This window comes from Crotalus tigris, unplaced genomic scaffold (assembly GCF_016545835.1).
Source record: "Crotalus tigris isolate CLP2741 ecotype Arizona unplaced genomic scaffold, ASM1654583v1 scf7180000019496.3020429, whole genome shotgun sequence".
In the NCBI taxonomy this organism is placed as follows: domain Eukaryota; kingdom Metazoa; phylum Chordata; class Lepidosauria; order Squamata; family Viperidae; genus Crotalus; species Crotalus tigris.
In genome coordinates this window covers 1,691,426-1,714,990 of record NW_024097566.1, presented here as the reverse complement: position 1 = coordinate 1,714,990, position 23,565 = coordinate 1,691,426, and the positions used below count along the sequence as shown (strand labels likewise).

Sequence of the window (23,565 nt, the reverse complement as noted above, 5' to 3'; positions counted from 1 at the left end):
CTAAGAATATTAGATAAATTGGTTTCTCATATTGAAACAGTTAAGTTTTGCTTTTGAGATATTCAGCATAATGCATTGTATTATATTATGATTATTATATTTGTTTTTAATATTCTATTCCTTTTATTAGCAGAATGAACATTTTGCTTTTATTAGCAATTTTAATATTGGCAACTAGTGTAGCAATTCAATTTTATTTTTCCCTTCTTTTCCAGAACGCAAGTATTTTTAGAGCTCTTTCAGCAGCTATTTAAAATCTGTATAGATGCAAAATGAAAAGCAGATGCAAGAATGAATATTGAATTCTAGTAAATAATTAAATATTAAATATTGTTTAGTAAACTTTATTAGAACGCTGTCATGCCCATAACCTACAGGTTCTCAATCAGCAAAATGAGGAGGGGATGGAAGAGTAATATCTTCATAAAGTAAAATTCCATATTTATCTTCCATATCCTATTTCTTTTCTGATGTAGTCAAAGCAAAAACAGTAAACAACTTGTTTTGTTTATATTCTTCAAAAAGAAAATGTTTAAAGGAATGTATGTGTGTGTCCTTCCTTCCTTCCTTCCTTCCTTCCTTCCTTCCTTCCTTCCTTCCTTCCTTCCTTCCTTCCTTCCCTATATTTATATGCTCAATCTAAGTACCCTATATGCACAACAGATACTCATTGTAGCGAACTTTGATGCTGCTGCTAATTAGTTTGCAAGAAGATACTGTCAATATCTTTAATTATCTTCTCTCATGTACATGAATTCAATTCCTGTTGGGATAGCTGCAAATATAACCTCTCCTACAGAAATCATGCTTGAATGATTGTATCTTGTCTTATTATCACAATCCTTTTGTATTTGCAGGAAGACATTTTTTATGGCCTAGAAAGCAGACAATTTAATTAAATATAGCTTCTGATTTCATTAGAACCATGAACTGATATTTGCTACATGACTACCATAAAACACTGAATTACAGCTTACTTGTTGTGAATCTGACTATCACAGTTTTCAGGTTGTGTGAAATTTGAAACAAAGATTATTTAGGTATGAATACAGCAGTCTTTGTATGTAGATATAAAGTTCACACAACAGTTTAAAATCTCTCTGGGCATCTATAATAAATAGATAAAATACTATTCCTTTGGTGTGTGTGCATGTAGAGTTTTACACAAACATTTTAATAAAGCGATGACCATATCTGATTATAATTATCTCTACAAAGTCTACATCAATAAGCACATTGTTCAGAGATTTCAACCAATGTCAGGTCTTCAGTCCATTAAGAATTGAAATTGTAAATTTATCTTTCCAGTATGGAATAATAAGTCTCCTTGCTGTAAGAATGAAACAGAGAATTTCTACTGTCCAGCTGTGGAATTCCAAATAGTTGGTATGTAAATCAAAAAAGTTGGCTAGAAAAATATTAAAAACTATCCCAATTAATATATGTATGATTTCCTACACCATCAAAATTATATGACATTGCAAAAATATGCAGTTCTCACTCTCTGAATCTCCAACAGTACTATGAATTATTCATTTCTTTTCTAAACAAATATGATGGATTATAACTATTATTTTTATTGAATAAGCTATAGTATAAGATCTATTTAAATTTTTGATGCAGACATGAAACCAATCTCCTATTCTTTTTTTTTAAAAGAGAATCTCCAGTTCTGTATTCCATTCAGTCTTCACAATTTACATATGGAATTGATTTTTTTTTGGCAACAAGCATTATAAAAATTAATTGTGTTATTTTAATCTCATAAGATTTGGTAATCACTTTAATAATTTAGGTGTAGTGAAGCTGAAATTGTTGCTGCTCCAAATTGAGATGTCAGTAGACGTTGCTATTATTGCCACTTGGTGGCAAAAGAAAATTATATTTCTTCTTTAACACAGGAAATGATAAAAATGATCAATATTACTCAATAACTGATCTAAAGTAGAAATATAAGATTAAATCCAAGCTTCCATATAAAAGTTTGTTTAAAAAAACAAAGTTAAAATATGGATTACCTAATAACATTGATTTAATATAAGAAAAAAGGAACAAAATGCAATTTTTGACAAATAGTATGCCATAGTGTTCCAATCAACATACTGCAATAGTGACAGAAGTTACATTTAATTTCTTGTACAAACAATCCAATTAATTAAAATTTTCATGCATGCATATTCACAAAAAGGCTTGGGAAGAGGAATTTATACTGGGTAAAGCCATCCAAAATTTGTATTAGACAGAAGATATACAATGATATAATTCAAAAACTAAAAACCTATTTATTAACTGCAACTGCATTTTGAATGTCCATTTTTATGTAAAAAAATAAAGATGAATATATATTGCCTAAAGTTCATAATTTGCAAATCTGAGATTGAAATGGGTGAAGATTTATATTTCTTTAACTTGACCTTTTGAACTGCTTCCAGATCCTTGAATTTAAACAGCTTAGAAGGACTATTCTGAATGCCTTTGCTACAGCTATTTGATATCTTTATTTTTTTCTCCTTGTAAGCCAAAGTTACTGCGGAAGACATGAGAAAATATACATCAATTTTAGGAAGACTTCCAATAAACCTATACTCCTCTACTGATCCCTTATCAATCTCCTGGGTTTTAATATTTAACCATAGACCTCTTTCTGAAGCTTAACAATGATTCAAGAAACAACCTCTTCCCAGTTACTGCCTCTCTAAATGAAGAGAGAACAGGAATGAGGCTATTTACAAATGACATTTAACATGAAAATTTCAGTTATATGGTTCAGTCCCTAAAACATTCAATCAGAGGATAGAAAGAAATAGCAAAAGCACATAGATTTACATACCGCTCCACCATATTTTACAGCCCCCTTTAAGCAGTTTACAGAGCCAGCATATTGCCCCCAACAATCTTGATCCTCTTTTTAGTGACCTTGGGAAAATGGAAGACTGAGTCAACCTTGAGCCCATAAGGATCGAACTCCAGGCTGTGGATAGAGTTTGCCTGCAATACTGCATTCTAATCATTGTGCCACCATAGTTGTTGAAAATCCATTTAGTCTACATGTCTGCAATATTATGTAAACATGATTACTAATGAAAATAGAGGATAGAAGGAACTAAGGCTAGAACAAATAGGAAGAAAGGAAAGTGGTATGTTCTATCTTTTTAAAGCCCTTTAATTGTAGCTAAAGATAAACTGTGATTTGTTTATAACAGTCAATGAAATTATGGTTTTCCTTTTCATATACATTCTTATAGTTGCTTCTTAATCTGTTCTACTGCAAATGCTTTGATTGCTGAAATAAACAAAAAGTTGAGATGTGTATTCAATAGCAAGTAAATATTAAATAAAATATTATCTTGTTTAAATGCAGAAGCATCAGAAAAAAACATACATCAATTATCATAGTTTGAAAATAATACTATACATCACTGATAATGCTCTACAGCAGAGTTCCCCAATCTTTCCTGCTTTGCTGGGGGGAGGGCATGGTTCCGTGTGAGCGATGGGCAAGCGCACAGAGTTCCGTATTCATGCAAATGAAGTGTGCTTGCCTGCTGCTTGCACAATTGGGGATGAATGCATGTGCTTGTCCACCTCCCAGTTATGAATGGTCACAGTCCAGACGTTAGTGACCCCTACTCTACAGCACTTTGAATTGTACCCAACATCTACTGAAATCTAAAGAAACATCTGGAATATGCATTATGTCCCTGTATAAACCAACAGTAGGCCATTACATTTTGTAAAATGTCAGGTCCTAAGGAGTCAAAGTTACATTCATCCCATGTAAATTAAATTGCAATAGTTTTTAACCTTAGGGGGTGATGGGGTGTGTGAATTGTCAACTCTTACTTCAAATAAAGCGGCAACAGGCATATGAGACAAAAGTGGCAAAAAAATTCTTTAGCCAAGGCCTCCACCTGAAAATCATCAGTCACTGAAAATCTTGGAAAATCCACAAATCACTACACTACTCTTGTGCCATCCCATACACAGTCAAAAAAGATATGGTAGTTATATAGAAGGCTTTGGACAAACAGCAACTATAAGAAGTTATTTTCAGCTTATTTCATCCCATTTAACTCCCTATATCCTCTAAATAGCAAGTCAAGAAATCCCTTACATATCCAATTGGCTTTGGGTATACTATAACTAAATATAATCAGCACATTGATATCATTCCCCAAGTCAATAGATGTTGGGAGTAACTTCCAACAGTCTCTTTTAGATGTTGTAAAGCAGCAGCCAGATAGTTAATTCCTGTGATATCTTACAAGGAAAAACATGAGGTCAACTCCTGTTCTACCACTTTCATCAACCAAATCTACTCACTCAGGAAGGACTAAACCAATTACAGATCAGTAGATTCATGCTTATTTCTTGCAGACAGTCCAAAACGATATCATGATCAATTGTATCAAATGCTGTCAAGAGATCTAACATATACAGGATAGCTAAACATCTTCCACCTAGATCCTGACAAAGATGATCTAATAAAGTGATTAATGTGGCTTACATCTTGAATCTTGACAAACAAGGTTTCAAATAATTCATATTATCTATGATACTCCACAATTAATTCTCATTCTTTCCAGAAAAAGGCTGAAAGCAAGCCAACATATTTAGGTCCAGGGAAATCCTTTTCTGGAAGGCCTTAAAGACAGAAGGTTGCATCTCTTCTCTAAAGAAATGGTTAAATATCTCCCAGATATATTTCCCCCCATATTTCTAGCAGTCCAAAGCAACCAAACTGGGCCTAATTCCACCCCACAGAAGCATTATGCTCCAGAACATCCTATCAACTTCCCCAGAGTCTCAAAACTTCCGAAATTCAAGAAAAAAAAAAATCCAAAATAACAGGGAAAGAGTTAATGTTACCTCCTTACATCTTTCCCCATCTTTGGAGTTTCAGTTGAGACTCTGGTGAGTTTTTCAGCAAAAATGAAACAATTGTTCAAAGCATGCCATTGAATATTTCATCTTTCTCTCTACAATAGGTAGACAAGTAATCATTCTGCCTGCTTCCAATCAATTTGCCAAGTATGTTACAAAAAGTAACCAAGAGTAGATATTACTGTGGGAGAAGAAATATTTCTCAAACCATGTTTTAAATTGTGCTTGCAATCATTTTTAAGTGAGCCAAAAAGAATTTCTGCATCTTGTCTACAGAAAATCAGTATTAGCTGTAACTTTCAAGCAAGCTTCTAGGTACATCACAGCACAGCTGTCTAAATAGACTGCCATAGCGTGGAAATTGGTTTTCAAATCCTTGTTACAAAGAAAAGCTGCCATTGATTTACCAATTGAAGTTGATAAAATAGCAATCTCAACTGCTGTAGTGCCTTGGGGCCTGCTGGTAAGTTCTAGTCAGCTGGATCTGTGGCAAGGTGGTGGGATGAATCTAAAGGGCTATTCATAAATACTGCACCCCCCTAGATCTTCTGGGAAATTAGCTGCTATTTCACTGCAAAGCAGAATCAAATATCTGATGATCTGATAAATGTGGAGAACAGAAGGAAATCTGTCTATGTAAGAGTTTGAAGTAAGATTAATGAAAGCTAACTGAAGGCAAGAGGAAAGATGAAAGGAAAAGAAATAGGTAAATATAATCTGCATTTCCTGAATCTTAATAAATGATCCTATTCACAGACAAACATATAAAAAAGGAAGCCATATATACTTACAAATTATAAAGCATATCAGCCATGTTGCTGCGATAATACAAGGCATTTCTATAGGCGCTTTCAGCTTCAGAAATCTTACTCTGGCTCTTCAAAACATTTCCAAGGTTACCCCATGCTGTCAAGAGGAGAAAATAGTATTGAGAAGGAGTTGCAATCCAATTATACACAATTTAGTATCTGAATAAGGAGTTCTTATGACAAGAAAAGCTATGCAACTTTTTCTCTGATTCAGTTTGAAGACCTCACCCCACCCCATTTTCATTAGACTAGTAATAACAATATGCATATTGAACAACAGCCATTGTTTTAATTCCAAAATGTATATATTCTCTATATATATTCAGCATCACAAATTCCTTGCATTTTCTACATTGAAATATAGGAGAAACTTTTTCATACATGAAGTATTGAGCGCAAGAACTAGAAATGCTGTGTTTTACATATTCTTAGGGCCAGTGTCATAGTTTAGGTACATTGTGTTTTTTTATTTGTATAGGTAATGGTTATTATAGGTAATATGAATTGGTTATTACAGGTCATAGGTAGTCCTCAACTTACAACCACAATGGAGCCTGGAATTTCTGTTGCTAAACAAAAGAATTGTTAAGTGAATTATGGTCCATTTTGTGACCTTTCTTGCCACTGGCAAATGAATCATTGCAGTTGTTAAGTTAGTAAAAGTTCTTAAGTGAATCTGGCTTCTCCCCATTGACTCTGCTTGTCAGAAGTCAGCTGGGAAGGTTGCAAATTGTGATCAGATGACCTCAGCAGTGCAACTGTCATAAATACATGCGAGTTGTCAAACCCCCGAATTGTGATCATGTGACCATGGGGATGCTGAAACAGTCTAAGTGTGAAAAGCAATCATAAGTCATTTTTTTCAGTGCTGTTGTAACTGAATAGTCACTAAATGAATGTTGAGAGTCAAGGACTATCTGTACCTGACAGTCTCTTCTAGTACTAATTTCTACAGGCAATGTTAAGTTGCTAATAAAATATAGTGTGCACTATGCATAGTGCTGTTGCTTGGTTGTGAGTCTAACACACTTGCAGATTTTGCAAGTGATACTACTGATTTTGGCAACAGAACAAAAAATATTTTTGTTTTATATTCTAAGGGACATACATCTCTGTTATTTTATTGTTCTACTTTTGTGTACTAATGTAAAATACACAGTTGATGGGAATTGCCTCTTCCTAAAATCCATGTAAACAAAGGTTCTAATCATAATGGAGCTGAAAATGGAAACAATAGAAAAACCTTAATATGATCAAAATAAGAAATCCTTCTCCCAATTTTTTTCATTTTTTAGCTGAAACAAGACAGAGGTAATTTTTAACGTTATATGCAAGTTAAGAGCATACACACAATCAGTTCCTAAAAACTATTTTTAATGCATAATTTCTTCAATGAAATATAACTTTCATATGAATCAAAAAATGTGCCAAGTTTCCTCCCAGCAAGCTGGACTGAACTAATCAAACAGACACACAAGAATCCAGGAATTTTTAATAAATACTTGACTTCAAAAAATAATAAGACATTACAAAATAATTCTACTGATACGTTGTCTAACAAATGCAGATCTTATTTACAGTGAAATCAAAATTCACATTTTATATTTCTTTTGGCAATAGCCTTGTTTTCCATCTGTCTTCTGGTAAGTCAAATATTAGATCTAATTACATCCATCTGATTCAATTTTATACCCTAAGAGACAGAATATTGACATTCTCTATGACAAAAAAAGTTATCAATGAAGATGAGTAACAAGTATTCATGGGTAAAACTTACCCAGAGTCTGATTTTTCTTGTTCTGTACATATTAAGTGAATGATCTCCCAAGACTCTGCATTGAGGGGTATATAATGCTAAAATTAAGTTTAATTAGCATTACTTAATTTGGATAGCATCCAAAGATCTTACTAGTTCCATGTGGCCAAAAGAAACGTTTGATTTGTGGGGTAATGAGAAATTCTCAAATTCTATAGCAAAACGAATTTGAAAGGTAAAAGAATTTCAAAAGCTGTTTTTGATACAGCTTTGCTATTCAGGAGGAGGAGGAGGTACTCGCTGGGCACGAGGAAGGCTTCAGGCTTGTCTGACTATCACACTGGATGGATGGGTGGATTTGCAGCTGTATTTACAAGGTTAGTGTACACAGTTTAGTCAGCCAAACCCTTGCTATCAGGTTTGGGGCTCTGATAAAGTTTATAACATTGTCCTGGAGCTCTAACTATTTTGTATCTTCAAGAAATTTATCTTTCCTCCAAACAGGCAGATCCAAAGACAAAAATCTCTTTCTACATTCAAAGGGACCTCAACTACTTAAGTCATAAAGCAGCAGTGGCAAACATTAAAGATATGGCTGGCAATAGATATTAATACATAAGTACATCTATTTAATATTATAAACATATACCATAAACAATTTAAAATGATAAAATTACATATTTTTATCTGAAGCATCACACATCAAAACTTGGGTTTTTCATGCATTAGGTAGAAAGTAAGGGTAATAACTATATTTGAATTACAGTCAGCATAGTTTATTAATGAAGAATACTTCTCCTTTAGATTGAAATAATTAAAAAATCAAATTAGATATCAATGAATCTACTTTACAAGAATTATGACTACTCAAGAAGTCATAGTTTGGCTAGTGTGGGCATCAATTACACTGTCAATATCAGTAATAGTTTAATCTCATTAGGAATTTAGAGTTTACAATAATATGACAAAATATATACTCATGAAGGCCACTGAAAAAGACCAAAGTCCATAATCTCTTCATTAATGAACAGTCCAGCATCTTTACTTATTCTCTGTGAAGCACTTTATAGTAACCATCTTTATTACAATATTGTATTACAATTTATAGTCACATGACTGCACTGTATGAAATCCAAGGTTTTTTTAAATGAGAATTATTGAAGAGCATAGTATAATGTGAATAAAATTAATAATAATTTGGATTTAGTTATTCTTTCAATCATTTGCTTATAGAACAGAAATAAAATTCTAGGAGAGAATATGGAATATTAAACCAATAAAAATGTAACAAATTAGAAAATAAATATAATAGATGCAACTTCCAATTAAAGTTACAATCTTAAGTAATTGTTAATTTTATTTGAATTAACTAGTTGATTTAATTTAGTCTTCTAAATTAGTCTTTTAAATTGAGAACTTAATATTCAGAAGTCAGCCATTCTGAGGAGAAAATAGGTAAACTACATGGACATAAACGTTAGTAATTACTTTTTAACTCTGTGTCTCTCCACATTCCCAGAGCATGTTGTTAAATGCCAGCAAGCCTCCCTTGAGCATATTGGTCCTACGCTTAGGCACTCCCACCTTCAACCAATTCAATATCCTCCAAATAACGTAGGAGAGATCAGATCCCTCAGCCATATTCTCTTCTGGGATTATTCCTTATTCCATAAATTCCCTCCTCCATCTTCTAATTCAGTTTTCTTCTTGCATGTCTTCAAGAATATTTGTTTTTGGTGTGGGTTTGAGGCATCTTGTTACTACACATACTGCTTCATTGACAGCAATGTCAACTTGTTTTGCATATGATAGTTCTATCAAATTAAATGTGGTCTGCTTCTCTGCTGAGATTATTTGATAAGCACTGTTACACTGTTTCAAAGACTGGTTGTTCTATGTGGATATTTCTATGTTTTTAAATTTCTTTAATATTCTTTTTAGTTTCTCAAAATATATCATTCTTTAAAATGGGATCATTAAAATAAAATAGATAAGAAATACATTTTAACTTCATCATTATTAGTCATAACCATTGCCCATAGTTTGCTACCCAATATCCTGATTACTGCTAGTAAATTATGATATAACATTATTTTGCTGCTTCCTCATCCTATTAATTGGATAAGATTACTTGATCCTTTGTGACTAAATTACAACCCAACCATAAAATATTAAATATTGCTTATGTTCAGCTCAAAGCAACAATATACTATAATTTAATTTAAATATGATTTGCTTAAATAAATTTATACTATCACAAAGCTTATCAGAAGTACGGAGGGGGAATGAAAATCTTCGATGCACACATCTCATTTTCAGATATTTATTCAATAAAACTTATAATACCCTATTGTGTACAGACAATAAGTATAAAAATAGTCAAAAATATTTTAATATACAGTTAATCTTTATCTCTATCTGGAATTTTATGTAATATTAAATATACATCATACGTCTATCAATTTATTTGTTATTGCAAAATCAACTTGTCAAAACAATGCTCTAAAAATTAATAAATGGTTTCTACATGTTGAACTTCTAAATTGAATAACACATGCACACATATATAAATACATATCAACAAATATTACAAATGTTCATATTAACTCAATTCTGAAAACCAATAATTCTTCTAATGTCCATAAAGTGCTTTCATGAATAATAGCACACTTATGGTTTGATCAATCTTTCAGTGGTCAGTTTATTCAAAGAATTACAAGAATTTCTATATACAAGTCAATTGCCTCATAAGTCTGAAAACCATTTTAGTAATATGACTGTAATTTTACTAAGCTTTCAGCAAGCTGGCAATACATACTTGACAGTATCAGTCTTTCAGAGACACTGAGCTTCCTTAAGTAGCCATATTTATTATTTTCCCAAATTCAAAAAGTAATAACATCCAAACCTTACAGAATCATATTGTGGCAAAACAGGTGGCAAATAAATTTAATAAAGTAAATAAAAATAAATAATATATGGCACACTTCTGAAAGCAAAACAATATATCAAATGGGAAAAGAATATAGAGATAGAGATAGCCATCTGAATCCTCACTGTCATTTGTCCTCAACCAATGATCATAACCCTTTAAGACAGTAGTTGTTTTAGTATATTCTTCTCTTTATATATGTGGTGATTTTCAGTGACAATAAGCAAACCTGAGAGTCATACTTTTAAACAGCTCATTAGTATCAGTTCACTAAACTCATGAATAAACATACTATTATTAAATTAGGTGGTGCAGTACAGGTTAAAAGAGCTTTATCACTATTTTACATGCCACTATTATTAATTTTTGTCAGCTGTTGGTGTACTCAAGCACAGCTAATCTTCTTGGTTATAACTTGTTCTTCAAATTATTTGATCCTTTTTTAATCTATTAATTGACTTCAGTAAGGCATTTGATAAAGTAGACCATGTGGGTTAGATAGCATCACCACCAGATGGTGATGGATTTGTAACTGGTTGACTAATTTCACTCAACGTATAGTCCTCAATGGAACTGCCTCTATTTGTAACTGGCTGACTAATTTCATTCAACGTATAGTCCTCAATGGAACTGCCTCTATATGGAGGGAAGTAGGCCCAGTGCTCTTCAACATTTTTATCAATGATTTGGATGAGGGGATAGATCGGGAACTCATCAGATTTGCAAATGGCACCAAGCTGGCAGGAATAGCCAACACTCACGAAGATAAGCTTAAGATATAGAAGGATCTTGACAGACTTGAACATTGGGTGCTATTCAACAAAATGAAATTCAATGGTGAAAAAAGTAAGGTTCTACATTTAGACAAGAAAAAACAAATGAACAGGTACAGTATAGGTGGTACCTCGCTTAATAGTAGTAACTGTGAGAGGGATCTTGGAGTCCTAATGGACAATCACTTAAATATGAGCCAGCAGTGTGCTGCAGCTGCCAAAAAAGCCAACACAGTTCTAGCCTGCATTAACAGAGTGATAGAATCAAGATCACATACAGTGTTAATTCCACTTTATAATGCTTTGGTAAGGCTACACTTGCAATACTGCATCCAGTTTTGGTCACCACACTGTAAAAAAAAGTTGTTGAGATTCTAGAAAGAGTGCAGAGAAGAGCAACAAAGATGATCAGGGGACTGGAGGCTAAAACATATAAAGAATGGTTGCTGGTATTGGGTATGTCTAGTTTAATGAAGAGAAGGACTAGGGGTGACATGATAGTAGTGTTCCAATATCTCAGAGGTTGCCACAAAGAAGAGGGAGTCAAGCTGTTCTCCAAAGCAACTGAGGGCAGGACAAGAAGAAATAGATGGAAACTAATCAAGGAGAGAAGCAACCTAGAACTGAGAAGAAATTTTCTGATGGTTAGAATAATTAAGCAGTGGAACAGCCTGCCTCTGGAAGTTGTGAATGTTCCAACACTGGGAGTTTTTAAGAAGGGATTGGACGACCATTTGTCTGAAATGGTATAGGGCTTCCTACCTGAGCAGGGAGTTGGACTAGAAGACCTCCAAGGTAACTTCCAACTATGGTTATGTTATGTTATGTTATGTTATGTTATGTTATGTTATGTTATGTTAGGTTAGGTTAGGTTAGGTTAGGCTAGGCTAGGCTAGGTTAGGCTAGGCTAGGCTAGGCTAGGCTAATTCTTCTAGGTGAACTTTGTCTATCTCTCTGATAAGAATATATAACTCGGACAACACCTGCTGGTGGAATTGGCAAAGCTAAAGAGCAACTGGTTAAAAGGTGTGTATTTTATTTTTGAAGGGGGGTTAACAGTTAATAGTTATTTTACAGTGAACGGGTATTGAGTTGATTTGATGATGGAGAATACTTTGTATATTTGAGATATATGTTAATAGAATGTGATGAAAATAGTAATTTAGCAAGTATAGATGAAAAATGTATAGCTATTTGTAGATCCACAATACAAGGGAAGGAACCTGTTAGATTTGTGTGAGATACAGGTATCAGCATTCAGCTAGGGTGGAGGCCATATATTTATTATTAATTTTATATTTGTTATACATGCTTTTTTTTCCTTCTCCCTTTTCTGTGTCTTGTTTGCAATTCTTGTTTAGTAGTGTTAATTAGTTTATTCTTTATTTGTATTTTATTTTTGGGAAAATAAAAATTTATTAAAATATGGGGGGGGGAGGTAGACATATCCAAACAAGGTGAAGGTTATCTAGCGTCTTCCAGATATTTTGGCTGACATTTTCAACAATCCTTTGCTTCTGGTTTCACTGAATGGGAAGCAGAAGTTCAAATATTTGGCTATCCTTCAATCAGCAATATTTTAGGGGAAAAAGAATACAGGTATCAAAACATAAAACAAAGTAGATAAACTACAAAGATAATAGTAACAATAGGTACCGTATTAGGATTCCAAATATTAAATGGAAAGCAGACAATGTTATTCGATTCTGTTTTCACTAAGCCTTGGAAGCGTTCATTCATTCATTCACTCACTCACTCCTCACGAAAATATTCTGTAATTCAAAGCTAGAACTTATTTCCTAGGCCTTTTCTCCTGAGATTCCAAACTCCCAGGGATGGACAAATAGATTAAATGGAATGAGCTGTGCCATGGCATATTATAGGAAAATATATAAATTGGATAAAGATGATTCATGTAAATGTGCACTGTTCTCTTCCTCTATTTCTCTTTTTGCATCCATTTACAGTTCAAGAAATCTTAGAAAACTTAACAAATATAATAAATCATTTTACTGTAGCACTGTTGCAAAAAATCTTTAGTCTCTTAAATGTTTTCTTAAAAATGGATAATTCATTAATAGACTATATCCAATTTCCAGCATAAAATCTTTCGATGGAGGAACAGAGATTTTATGCATCCTACAAGTTATTTCTTACAGTAGATTATTTTCAGCAGAAACAGTAAGCTGAACACCAATTTTTCTGTTTAAGATTTGTTTGTTGAAATTCATTAAACTTCTGAAAATTTAGCAGTGTGCCAATTAAATTTGCCAGAATCTACTCTTGCTTTTCCAGTCACAGAGGCTCTTGCCTCATACCAATGAAACAAAGGCAAATGTGTATTTCACATATATTCTATTTTCCTTATGATTTAAATATTAGACCCTATTTTTCCAAATATTTTAACAATACAAAACATACAGACATTTCTTTATGGAAACTGAGAATATTTGAATGTTTCTTCATCTATGTTAGACAAATAGCAGTACTGGGGAAAAATTATGCTATTCTAAGAAGGGAAGAAAATTCAGATCATGAATAGAAAGTGATTCATAAATTTAAAACCTAACCAGTAAATACTTCAAACTACCTGTTTTTGTTCGTTTGTTTCTGTAAGAAGTATTCTGACAAGAGATATTGTAATACAAGGATTCAGAAACATAAAACATATTAGTAAAACATTTCTGTAGTTTTCAACTTGTTTTCACCCTACATTCAATGAATCCTCTGAATAAGCAATTAATATGAAATTGTATCTTAGCACAGTACATTTTTATTTCTGAACTTTAATTATTTATGATTGTAAATATAGGATTTATGCATTTTCCAAAAAGAACTAGTATAGATAGATTAAAAGATACATAATAAAGTGATCCATTTGTTGCAAACAACCCCAATGGAAAATGTTACCTTTTGCTGGATTTACTTTAATCCCTGATTTATACAGCATCTCTTCATTCTGCCAATCCCCATTCCTGACAAATGTCTTCAGTCCGTAAAAAAAAATTAATGTAGCAGTAGCCAAAAAAATCAAGTTCTTCAGAAAGCGTTTTTGGACTTTGACATAAAGGGCTCTTGTGCCCACAGTGATCAAGAGGCAGAAGCCCATACTAGGTATATACAACACACGCTCTGCTATCACAAAGCCTACATAAAAAAACAAGTTTGTGGCAGGAATAAAAGGAACAATTAATAAAGACAGTGACAAAACCACAATATTCTCTGTTGAGGGAATATGTGGTTTTTGTGGTAAGCCTTTGTTAATGCCATTTTCTTCTTTAGATGCAAAACTGGATGTCAACTCTTTATATTCTTTATCTTCCAGTTCAGATAGGTAGTTGTGACCATTGCCATTAAGTCTGCCATTTGCTATACTTTTCCCATTGCCTTCTCGTCCTATGCTGGAATTTTTCAAACTGGTATAAGTAAGGAGGAGGAATCCAGCATAAAAGGCCACTGTGTGTAGGTTCCTCCAGTCATTGATTGTTTTGAGAAGAGGCACAGCATCCATGGACCAATCAAAGCTAAGAGTGTCTGGGCACAACAGCAGCCAAAGGTTTTTGGTTGGCAAATAAAAAAAGGTCAGAACTCTTGTTAAAAAATTATCTGAGTCAGCTGCTGGGTTGTCAGAGTTGGAAAAGCTGGGAGGTTTGTTCCCCATCCAGTAGAAGCGAAGACCCAGCAATAAAGCTCCCCAGAAGATCAATAAACCAATGCTCAAAAGAAGAGGCAAATTCTTCCTCTGCAAAAGAGAAAAAGAGAAAAAAGAATTATACTTGCTAATTCTTTGCTAAAACTATGAGGCTTTTTAAAAAGATAATTAATCCTAACTTAAGGAAACTTTATAGTTCCAGAAATCATAAATTCTTGGTTCAGACTTTGGAGCTAATATTTTCTGTTTAAATTTCTTTTCTGCATACTTTTACTCTATTTATAGGATTTCTTTCTGCTGCTAAAATTTCATTGTAAAACCAGATAATAACATTGTAATGTCTCCCAAATTTCCTCATTTATTGATCTATTGCAACAAGTCACTATCTCACTGTGAATTAAATTATTTTGGAAGTAAGTGCAACTTATTATAAAGTAGATCATTTGTTCCAGCCTGCTTTGCAATGTTGGGACACACTTTATCTGGAGGACATGAACTTTGAAGTATTGTTTCTGGGCTTACTATTTACTATTTTTATGCAAAACTAATTAAATTTGCATTTCCAGTAATACGATTGCAGCGTGCAACATACTGATAATTATTTTCTTTTGCATACAGTTTGAAGATGAAGACTACTTTTACCCTAATTAGTGGGGTTTTTTTACCTTTTAAAGAAAGTCTGGAGCATCTTTAAAATAACAGTTTTGGCTGCACTAAACTATTGTGTAGAATGCAAAATTCAAGAAATTCAAGAACAAGATCACATTACTGATTAAAAGTACATTTTAATGCAGGGGTGTCAAACTGCCGGCTCATGGGCCGGTTTCATCTACTGAAGCCGCGCCTACCCCATTGCCAGCAATGGCAAAACCGGCCCGATATGTTGTGCTACATCATGTGACATCGCGAGTTTGACACCCCTGCTTTAATGCATACTTTTAATTTACTTTTGGTAGCCTATAATGTAGTGCATTTTTTTAACTACTCTATAACATTCATGGTAAATACAGTTAGTGCATATTATTATCATTGTTGAAATTTCACTCAGAGCACATACTAGATTTTTAAATTGAAAGGTTTCATGATAATTACCAGGGTACTGGCCATAATACAAGATAGTGTGTGAGCCAGAAAGAATATCCAATAGTGGATATATAATATATATATGTATATAATATAAATAAAAACATTTTAATTGCATGAGTCCTCCTCTCTTAATTAACAAACTTTGGCAAATTAAATTATTTCAATAAATGAATTAGTACAATATATACTAAGGTAGAAGTCTATTTTACTATGATATTTCTCTACTGTCACGCTGCTAGAGCACTCAAGACAATTTACAACCTAAAGCAGCAATAAACTATTCAATAAACAAAATAACAGAAGTTTAATTAAAATGCTTACTCTCATTGGCATTACATTTATTAAGTAATCTTCCTTCTAAATACCAAAAGTTCTCGTAGCTTCTCTATTTTCAGTTTTCCTAAATGTCAGGTAGATTTGATACATTTTGTGTCACAATGGAAAAACTCTGTTTTCTAGATTTCCCCCAAATCTTGTTTTTGTTCTGGGAGTAGGTGTTCCAGATGATGGGATGTAAGGACCAGATGAAGTAAGTGGCAAGTTAGGATGCTGCACAATCTGTGTCCTACTGATACTTGGACTCAGTGAGACTTTGCGTTTCATTTGAGTGGGACCTGGGGAATAATATTAGGAGCTTGCAGTGTCTCAATAAACTCCTTGATACGTGCTGCATGGATTGGGACAGATTTTAGATTTTGAACTACTCTGCACTCTTCCCTTCTCCCCCATTAACTAATCTGGGCCTCTTTCTGGGAAAGCACCGTGTTGCCCAAACTCTTCTTTTCCAGATGCACATTCCATCCAAGTTGTTATAGCAGTAGCAGAATCTTCTGGACATGTAGGTGACCTAACAAATTCTGGCCTCAAGAAAGGACTTCAATTTTTACTTCATAAACAGCATATTCTCAACCTTTGACAAGATTCTTTGATATATCTGAAGATAGTAAGAAAGAAGAAAGGGTTCAGAAGTCTAATGGAACTATAAACCAAGAAACCATATGACCAAAAAATGAATTTTTGAAATGTTCTTCAGGTACAGTCATTTTTAGGGAACAACTTCAGAGATAGCACTTATTAACTCTTCATACCAACAGCATTTTATTCTTGCACATTTCTTTCTGGATAAAACCCAGCCAGAGGTGGAGCCTTCTATAATGCTTGGCAGCAGTGATTAGATTACTGTACTATTAAAAGTCCTAATCTATCCCATCTGGCATATGCTTTCATATCCTTGTTGAAACTTCTAACCCTTTAATCAGTTATGGTTTTCCTCCAAGAGATTTTTTTTTTTTAAAGAAAAAAGATGACTGAAGTGCCATTTGTGTTTGCTATGGCTTCCATCAAGTAAAATGTCCTACAGGTGTTCCTTACTGCAAAATGTGCAGAACACTATCGTCAACTCTGCTGAATTAAACTCCATAGTAGATTACCCTTTTATTTAATACTTTGTCAATGCAATGTTCCTATTTATCCAACAGCACATGATATTTCCAGAAGGCAAGCATGATTTCCTCTGTTTTCCCCATTCCTTGGGTGAGAAAGAAAAGAAAAGAAAAATATTGTAAAAGCGGCACAAAACAGGCAATTTTAGAAGCTAAAAAATCTACTTTACATTTAATGGTGTTTCGTCCAGCTTTAAAATTTATACATTTTACTACTCCTTCTTCCTCTACTTTAATAAAACATAAGTAAATGTGATATTTGGGCATGTGATTAATTCATTTTGAACCACTTTTGACAATTCTTCAGATATTTTAGCTTGCATGGAATACAGCATGCAAATGGTTACCAAAAGGGTGAACCATTAGAAGTACATTGCAACTGCCTACAACAAACACACTGCTGCTTCCTATGCACATTTCGGCTTTTTAATTGTTTATCTACTGACTGAAGTAGCCTATAACCCCTGTCATTAACTGCTCTGAATTCCATATATATTCAATATCAGTAATTCAGTTTAAAAATGCACATGCATAAAATAAGAATAAAAACAAACAAGAAAATTTAAACAACATTGCTTAATTTTCCCCACAGCAAATATAATACCAGAGGAAGTGACATTTCAACAACCCAATGCCTAAAGCTTATTAAAATTACTAACTTTACGATCAAGTGAGCTGAGAAAAAAATTCAGGTTATAATCTTTTTTTTTTTAAAAAAATACAACCAGTTTTCTATTTAAGGAGATAAAAATATATAAAACTATAACAAAAACACAATTTCAGATACTGCTTTTAAAATCATATTCATTCATTTTTAGTATTTGACCTTTTGAAAATTTAAAGCTAAGTGAAACAACTGATGGCGACCATAAAAAAAATGAAATAACAAGAGTAAAATCTGGGAACATATGGAGGAATAGTAACTTGGTCAGTCAACTTAACTTGAAAAAATGTGCCTACAGCAAATTTAAGTAGGAAAAGACATATAGCAACTTTCAACCATGAAAGGCTGAAATGCTGTAACTGTTGAAACTGTAAGCAGTTGGAAGGCATAGGCATACAGGGTAACTTAAAATGAGTAAAAACATAGGTTAATTAAAAGTCTATACTGAGCTATGGGGTTGGAAGCTATACAAGGTGGAAGTTTTAATTTTATTTATTATCAGATTGCTAAAAATGGAATACAAAGAAGAAGAAAATCGTGATGGGACAAAGGTAATACTTGAAAACAGAACATAGGAGATGGAGAAAGGGAAAATCTTTGTTTTTAAGGTAACTAAACTTAAAATATGAAATTATGGAAAGCAAAACAGTTCTTTAAGAAGGTGGGTAACTTCCTTATTAAAGAAAGGAAATATATGACAAGGCATTGAGTCTTTTTTAACTACCTTTACAGCCTCACATTTCCAGCATATGGTGAAAACCAATTCAGGAAGAAGGAAGTATAGCCACCAAGAGTTTGTCCAACCCTACTTTAGACCAGTGATGAATAATGGATAGAGAATTATCTAGGTATAAAGCAGATTCTGCATAGGTAGTTCTCAACTTACAATAGTTTGTTTAGTGACCGTTCAAAGTTACAATGACACTGAAAAAAATGTCTTATACAGTTTTTTACATTTCCAACTACTGCTGCATCCCCATGGTCATGTGATCAAAATTGAGACACTTGGCAATCAACTCATATTTATGGTGGTTGTTGTACCCTGGGGTCATGCAACCACCTTTTGCAACCTTCTAACAGCAAAGTCAATGGGGAAGCTAGATTCACTTAACAATTGTATAACTAACTTATCAACTGCACTGATTTACTTAACAACTGTGGCCAAGAAAGTAAAAACTCAATTAACAACTGTCTCACTTAGCAACGAAAATTTTGGGCTCAATTGTGGTCGTAAGTCAAAGAATACCTGTAGTTAGAAAAGCAATAATAGTCAAATCATTATGCCATACCTTTTATTTGTTCTTTCTCTTGCTAAAGTAAAACTAAACCAAGAAGCAGTTTGATTTCTAACAGAAAACAGTATATTAAAATTGTAGTAAAGACCCATTTTGCAGTGCATTAACTAAAAAGACTTTATGTGAAAAATGTCAGTTAATCCCAAATTAAGCCCTGGGAGGCCTAAGCACCTTTAACAATGCAGCAATGGAATATCTTCCAAATGAAATTGGGTTTGTAGTGTAAATGGAAGTCAGCTATGAAACTATGAGAAAAAATGATCCAAATATAACTGAACTTCATCCAAGTAGGCTACAGTTATCATCTAAATCAGTATCATCTATATAGGTGGTCCTCACTTAACAACTGTTTGTTCAAAAATCATTTATAAAGTTATGATGACACTGAACTAGTGATACTTAGGACCGGTTCTTATAGTTGCAGGCATTGCAGGATCCCTGCATTCATGTAATTGTGAACTGGGCACTTGGCATCCACCTTGCAATTATGATGTTGCAGTGCCCCATAGCCACCTTGATTGCTATTCGTAACCTTCACTGCTAGTTTCCAGTAAGAAAAGACTCCAAAAGGAGGTCACACATGATGAACCTGTGACTCCCCCCCCCACTTAACAATGGCTTGGAATTCACTTAACAACTGCAACTGGAAATGCTGGAACCATCTTTGCTAAGTAGCATGGCTATGTGACATTGTGCTTTAAGACTGAGTCCCATAGTGATAGAAATATTGGTACCAAATATTGGTAGTCAAGTAAAGACTACCAGTAGCTACCCTTTTAATACTGCTACTATGAATGCCTACTTTAGACTGAATAGATGCCAAAGGGAATGATAAATATAGGAATTGTCCTTATGGGGAAAAAAATTAAACACTTCCAGAAGATGGAATCTTGAGGTCAGGATAAACTATTTAGCTTTGTTCTCCCATTTTTTTTCCTGGATATAGCTATTTCCAATTATTAAGTATTATGTAACCCCAAGCTTTGAGTCTGTTCAGTTTATACAATCTCATTTTTCTTTTACAAGAATGGCCACATTGTTCTGCAAAAACTGAAAAAGAAAACAAAAACTGCCAGGAATAGCTTAGGAAAAGCAGTCTATCAGTTTCCTTCATGCATGCCACAACTCTGAAAATATATTTCATTTGGGAGTCTATAGGCACATGTATATGCATGAATGTCAGCTTATATATGACAGTGAAAGGAGAATTCCTACTTGTTTAGGTTCTTACAAAGCATTGAGCCCTGAATCCCAAATCTGCATGTGATTTAAGCCCAAACTTATCTGAAGTATGTTGCATTCAATTGAAACAAGACATAAAGCTACTCTACCACTTAAGCTGCAGACCTATAAATATTTACTTGGGATGAAGCCCCATTAAAGCAAATAGACATTCATCTCAATGAAAATATGAGAAGGTGACCTGCTGTTATGAAACAGTGCTGAAATTATTTGTAGCACACAAAGTTGACATCTTATTCTGGAATCTCCCATTCATTTGCCATGCAGTCACTATGGGGCAGCACAGGACTTCACAGTTTCCCATGGAAACAAAAAATCAATGCTTCAAAATACACTATGCTTCAGGGATATTTTGCAGTGTAGAAGTTTTTTTCTCCAAGTAAACTTAGATCTATTTTTTTTTCTGAATAAAGAGATAACACATTTAGAGCTCTCAGTCGCAATTAAGAAACAGAAGAATAATAAAGCACCTGGGCCAGATGGTATACCTGCAGAAATGTATAAAATTGCACAAGAATCTTTAAGCCCAAATGCTGTTGGATTTATTTAATGAGGTTTTAATCCAAGCTAAAATACCAGCTTCATGGGAAGAAGCCTTCTTCACTTTGATTCCTAAAGAAAACACAGACCGGGCGCAAATTAAGAACTATAGACCCATTTCTCTTTTGAATTCGGATTACAAGATTTTCATGGCAATAATGGCGCAAAGATTTGAAAGGTTCTTAGTGGATTTTATACATACTGATCAAAACGGCTTTCTATCTAAAAGATATATAAGAAACAATATTAGGACTGTTTTGGACATATTGGAGTATTATGAAGTACATAATGAAAAGCAGATGTGTTTAATTTTTCTTGATGCACAAAAAGCATTCGACAATGTAAAATGGGATTTTATGTTCAACCAATTATTGTATATGGACTTTGGGGAAAATTTCTTAAATATGTTTAAATCAGTTTATTCTAAGCAGGTGGCCAAAGTAATAATCAATGGAGAACCGACTGAGAGTTTCCAAATTCAAAAAGGCACGAGGCAAGGTTGCCCACTATCACCTCTGTTATTTATATTATCTCTTGAGGTATTAACTAGAATAATCCGGCAGGATGAACAGATCCAAGGTTTAGAAATCAAGAAAGAGACATTTAAAATACAAGCCTTTGCAGATGATTTAGTTTTTATAATTGAAGAACCACTACAATCAGGGACTAGACTGATGGAAACATTGAATAGATACAGGGAAATAGCAGGTTTAAAGATAAATAAAGAAAAAACTAAAATGCTCATCAAAAATATGACTAAAATACAGAAAAATGAATTGGTTGACAGAATAGGTGTTCAAATCACAAATAAAATTAGATATTTAGGGATACAACTGACTGCCAAATGCGCTACGCTTAAAAGGGATAACTACGATAAGTTAATAGAACAGATTCAAAAAGACTTTGATATTTGGACTAACCTACAGCTCTCTCTCATGGGCAGAATTGCGGTGATTAAAATGAATGTGTTGCCAAAAATCTTATTTTTGTTCCAATGTATACCTATAAAATTAGACAAGAAATTTTTTCAAAATTTGAATAAAATGATGTGTAAATTCATCTGGCAAGGAAAAAGAGCAAGGATTAAATTAAAATTATTGCAGGACTCAAAGGAAAGGGGGGGATTTGGTCTTCCAGACTTGGAGAAATATTACCAGGCTGCAGCATTAGTATGGGTAAGAGATTGGATATTACTAAAAAAACAGGGGACTATTATGTCTGGAGGGCCATGACCTACAAATAGGATGGCATGCCATATTATGGGATCATAAATATAAAGTACATAAATATTTTCTAAGACACTATATTAGGCAAGCTCTTATTGATGTATGGACTAAACTTTGGCAACCAAATTATACCCAAGTACCTAGTTGGATCTCACCGTTAGAAATATATGTACACCCAAAATTTACCCAATTAGACAAGACCATAACATATAAAAATATCTTAGATGAAAGAGGGGAATTGAAATCCAGAAAAACCCTCCAGGATGAAGGGATAGAATTAGAATGGTGGGCACACCTGCAACTGCAGGTGAGATATCGGAAAGACAAAAAAGAGTTAGGCATTAAATTAGAACCAATAGAATTGGATAACATAATATTGGGGTCGGAGGATAAAATGATTAAAAAATTATACTACTATTTGTTAGATCAGGCAATGTACAAGGAACAAGTAAAAGTGACTATGTTGAATTGGAGTAAGGACTTTGGTCTTAATTTTGATCTGCACATCTGGCAAGAACTATGGGCAAGAAACAAGAAGCTTACTTTGGCCACCTCTTACAAAGAGAACCTTTACAAAATGTTTTATAGATGGCATCTCCCACCCACAAGATTGGCTAAAATGTGTACCAATGTCTCCCCTAAATGTTGGAAATGTAATTTGACAAGTGGAACTTACTATCATATGTGGTGGGAATGCACACGAGCTCGTGATTTTTGGAACAGGATTAAAGTATGGTTGGAAGAAATATTAGAGCAAGTGGTAGAACCAAAACCAGAACTCTTTCTATTAGGTTTAACTATGTACTTTATTTAATGCTACACATTTTAACGGCTTCCAGACTGGTTTTTGCTCAAAATTGGAGGAATAAGGGAACTCCAATGGAAGAAGAGATCCTGCATAAAATTTTATCATGTATTGAGATGGACAGGCTTACAATGATTATGAAAGACAAGACAGAACACGAATACTTCGAAATCTGGGGCAAATTTTACCGTTGGTATGAATTAAGGAGAACTGCTCGGACTTCAAGTTAATGGTAGAATTAAAAGATATACATAACTATACATATAATTGTATATATAATTGTATTGTATAGAAGATGAGGCTTATATAGAGGTTAAGAACGATGTATTAAACTTTTGTACCATGATAGGAATTGATAGGAAAATTTATTCTGGAATGTCATGTTTGTCCATTGTTGTTTTAATTGTATTATGAATAAAAACATTAAAAAAAACCTTAGATCTATTTTTGTCTGTACAA

The 23,565-nt window shown here is 33.5% G+C and overlaps 1 protein-coding gene across 2 annotated transcripts in view; it reads right to left on the bottom strand.

Annotated features, from left to right (window-relative positions):
• The window catches only part of TMTC2 (transmembrane O-mannosyltransferase targeting cadherins 2), a 275,980-nt gene that overhangs the window by 81,643 nt on the left and 170,772 nt on the right, over nt 1–23,565 (bottom strand). The window contains exons 1-3 of one of the 2 annotated variants that reach the window (XM_039362965.1): nt 17,323–17,435; nt 14,065–14,896; nt 5,676–5,790 (exon numbers count right to left, since the gene is read on the bottom strand). In XM_039362965.1, the coding sequence (XP_039218899.1) occupies nt 5,676–5,790; nt 14,065–14,815 (866 nt within the window). In that variant the 5' untranslated portion in view covers nt 14,816–14,896; nt 17,323–17,435. Of the gene's footprint in view, nt 1–5,675; nt 5,791–14,064; nt 14,897–17,322; nt 17,436–23,565 lie in introns of those variants that run through there. The other variant, XM_039362964.1, reaches the window with a different exon arrangement.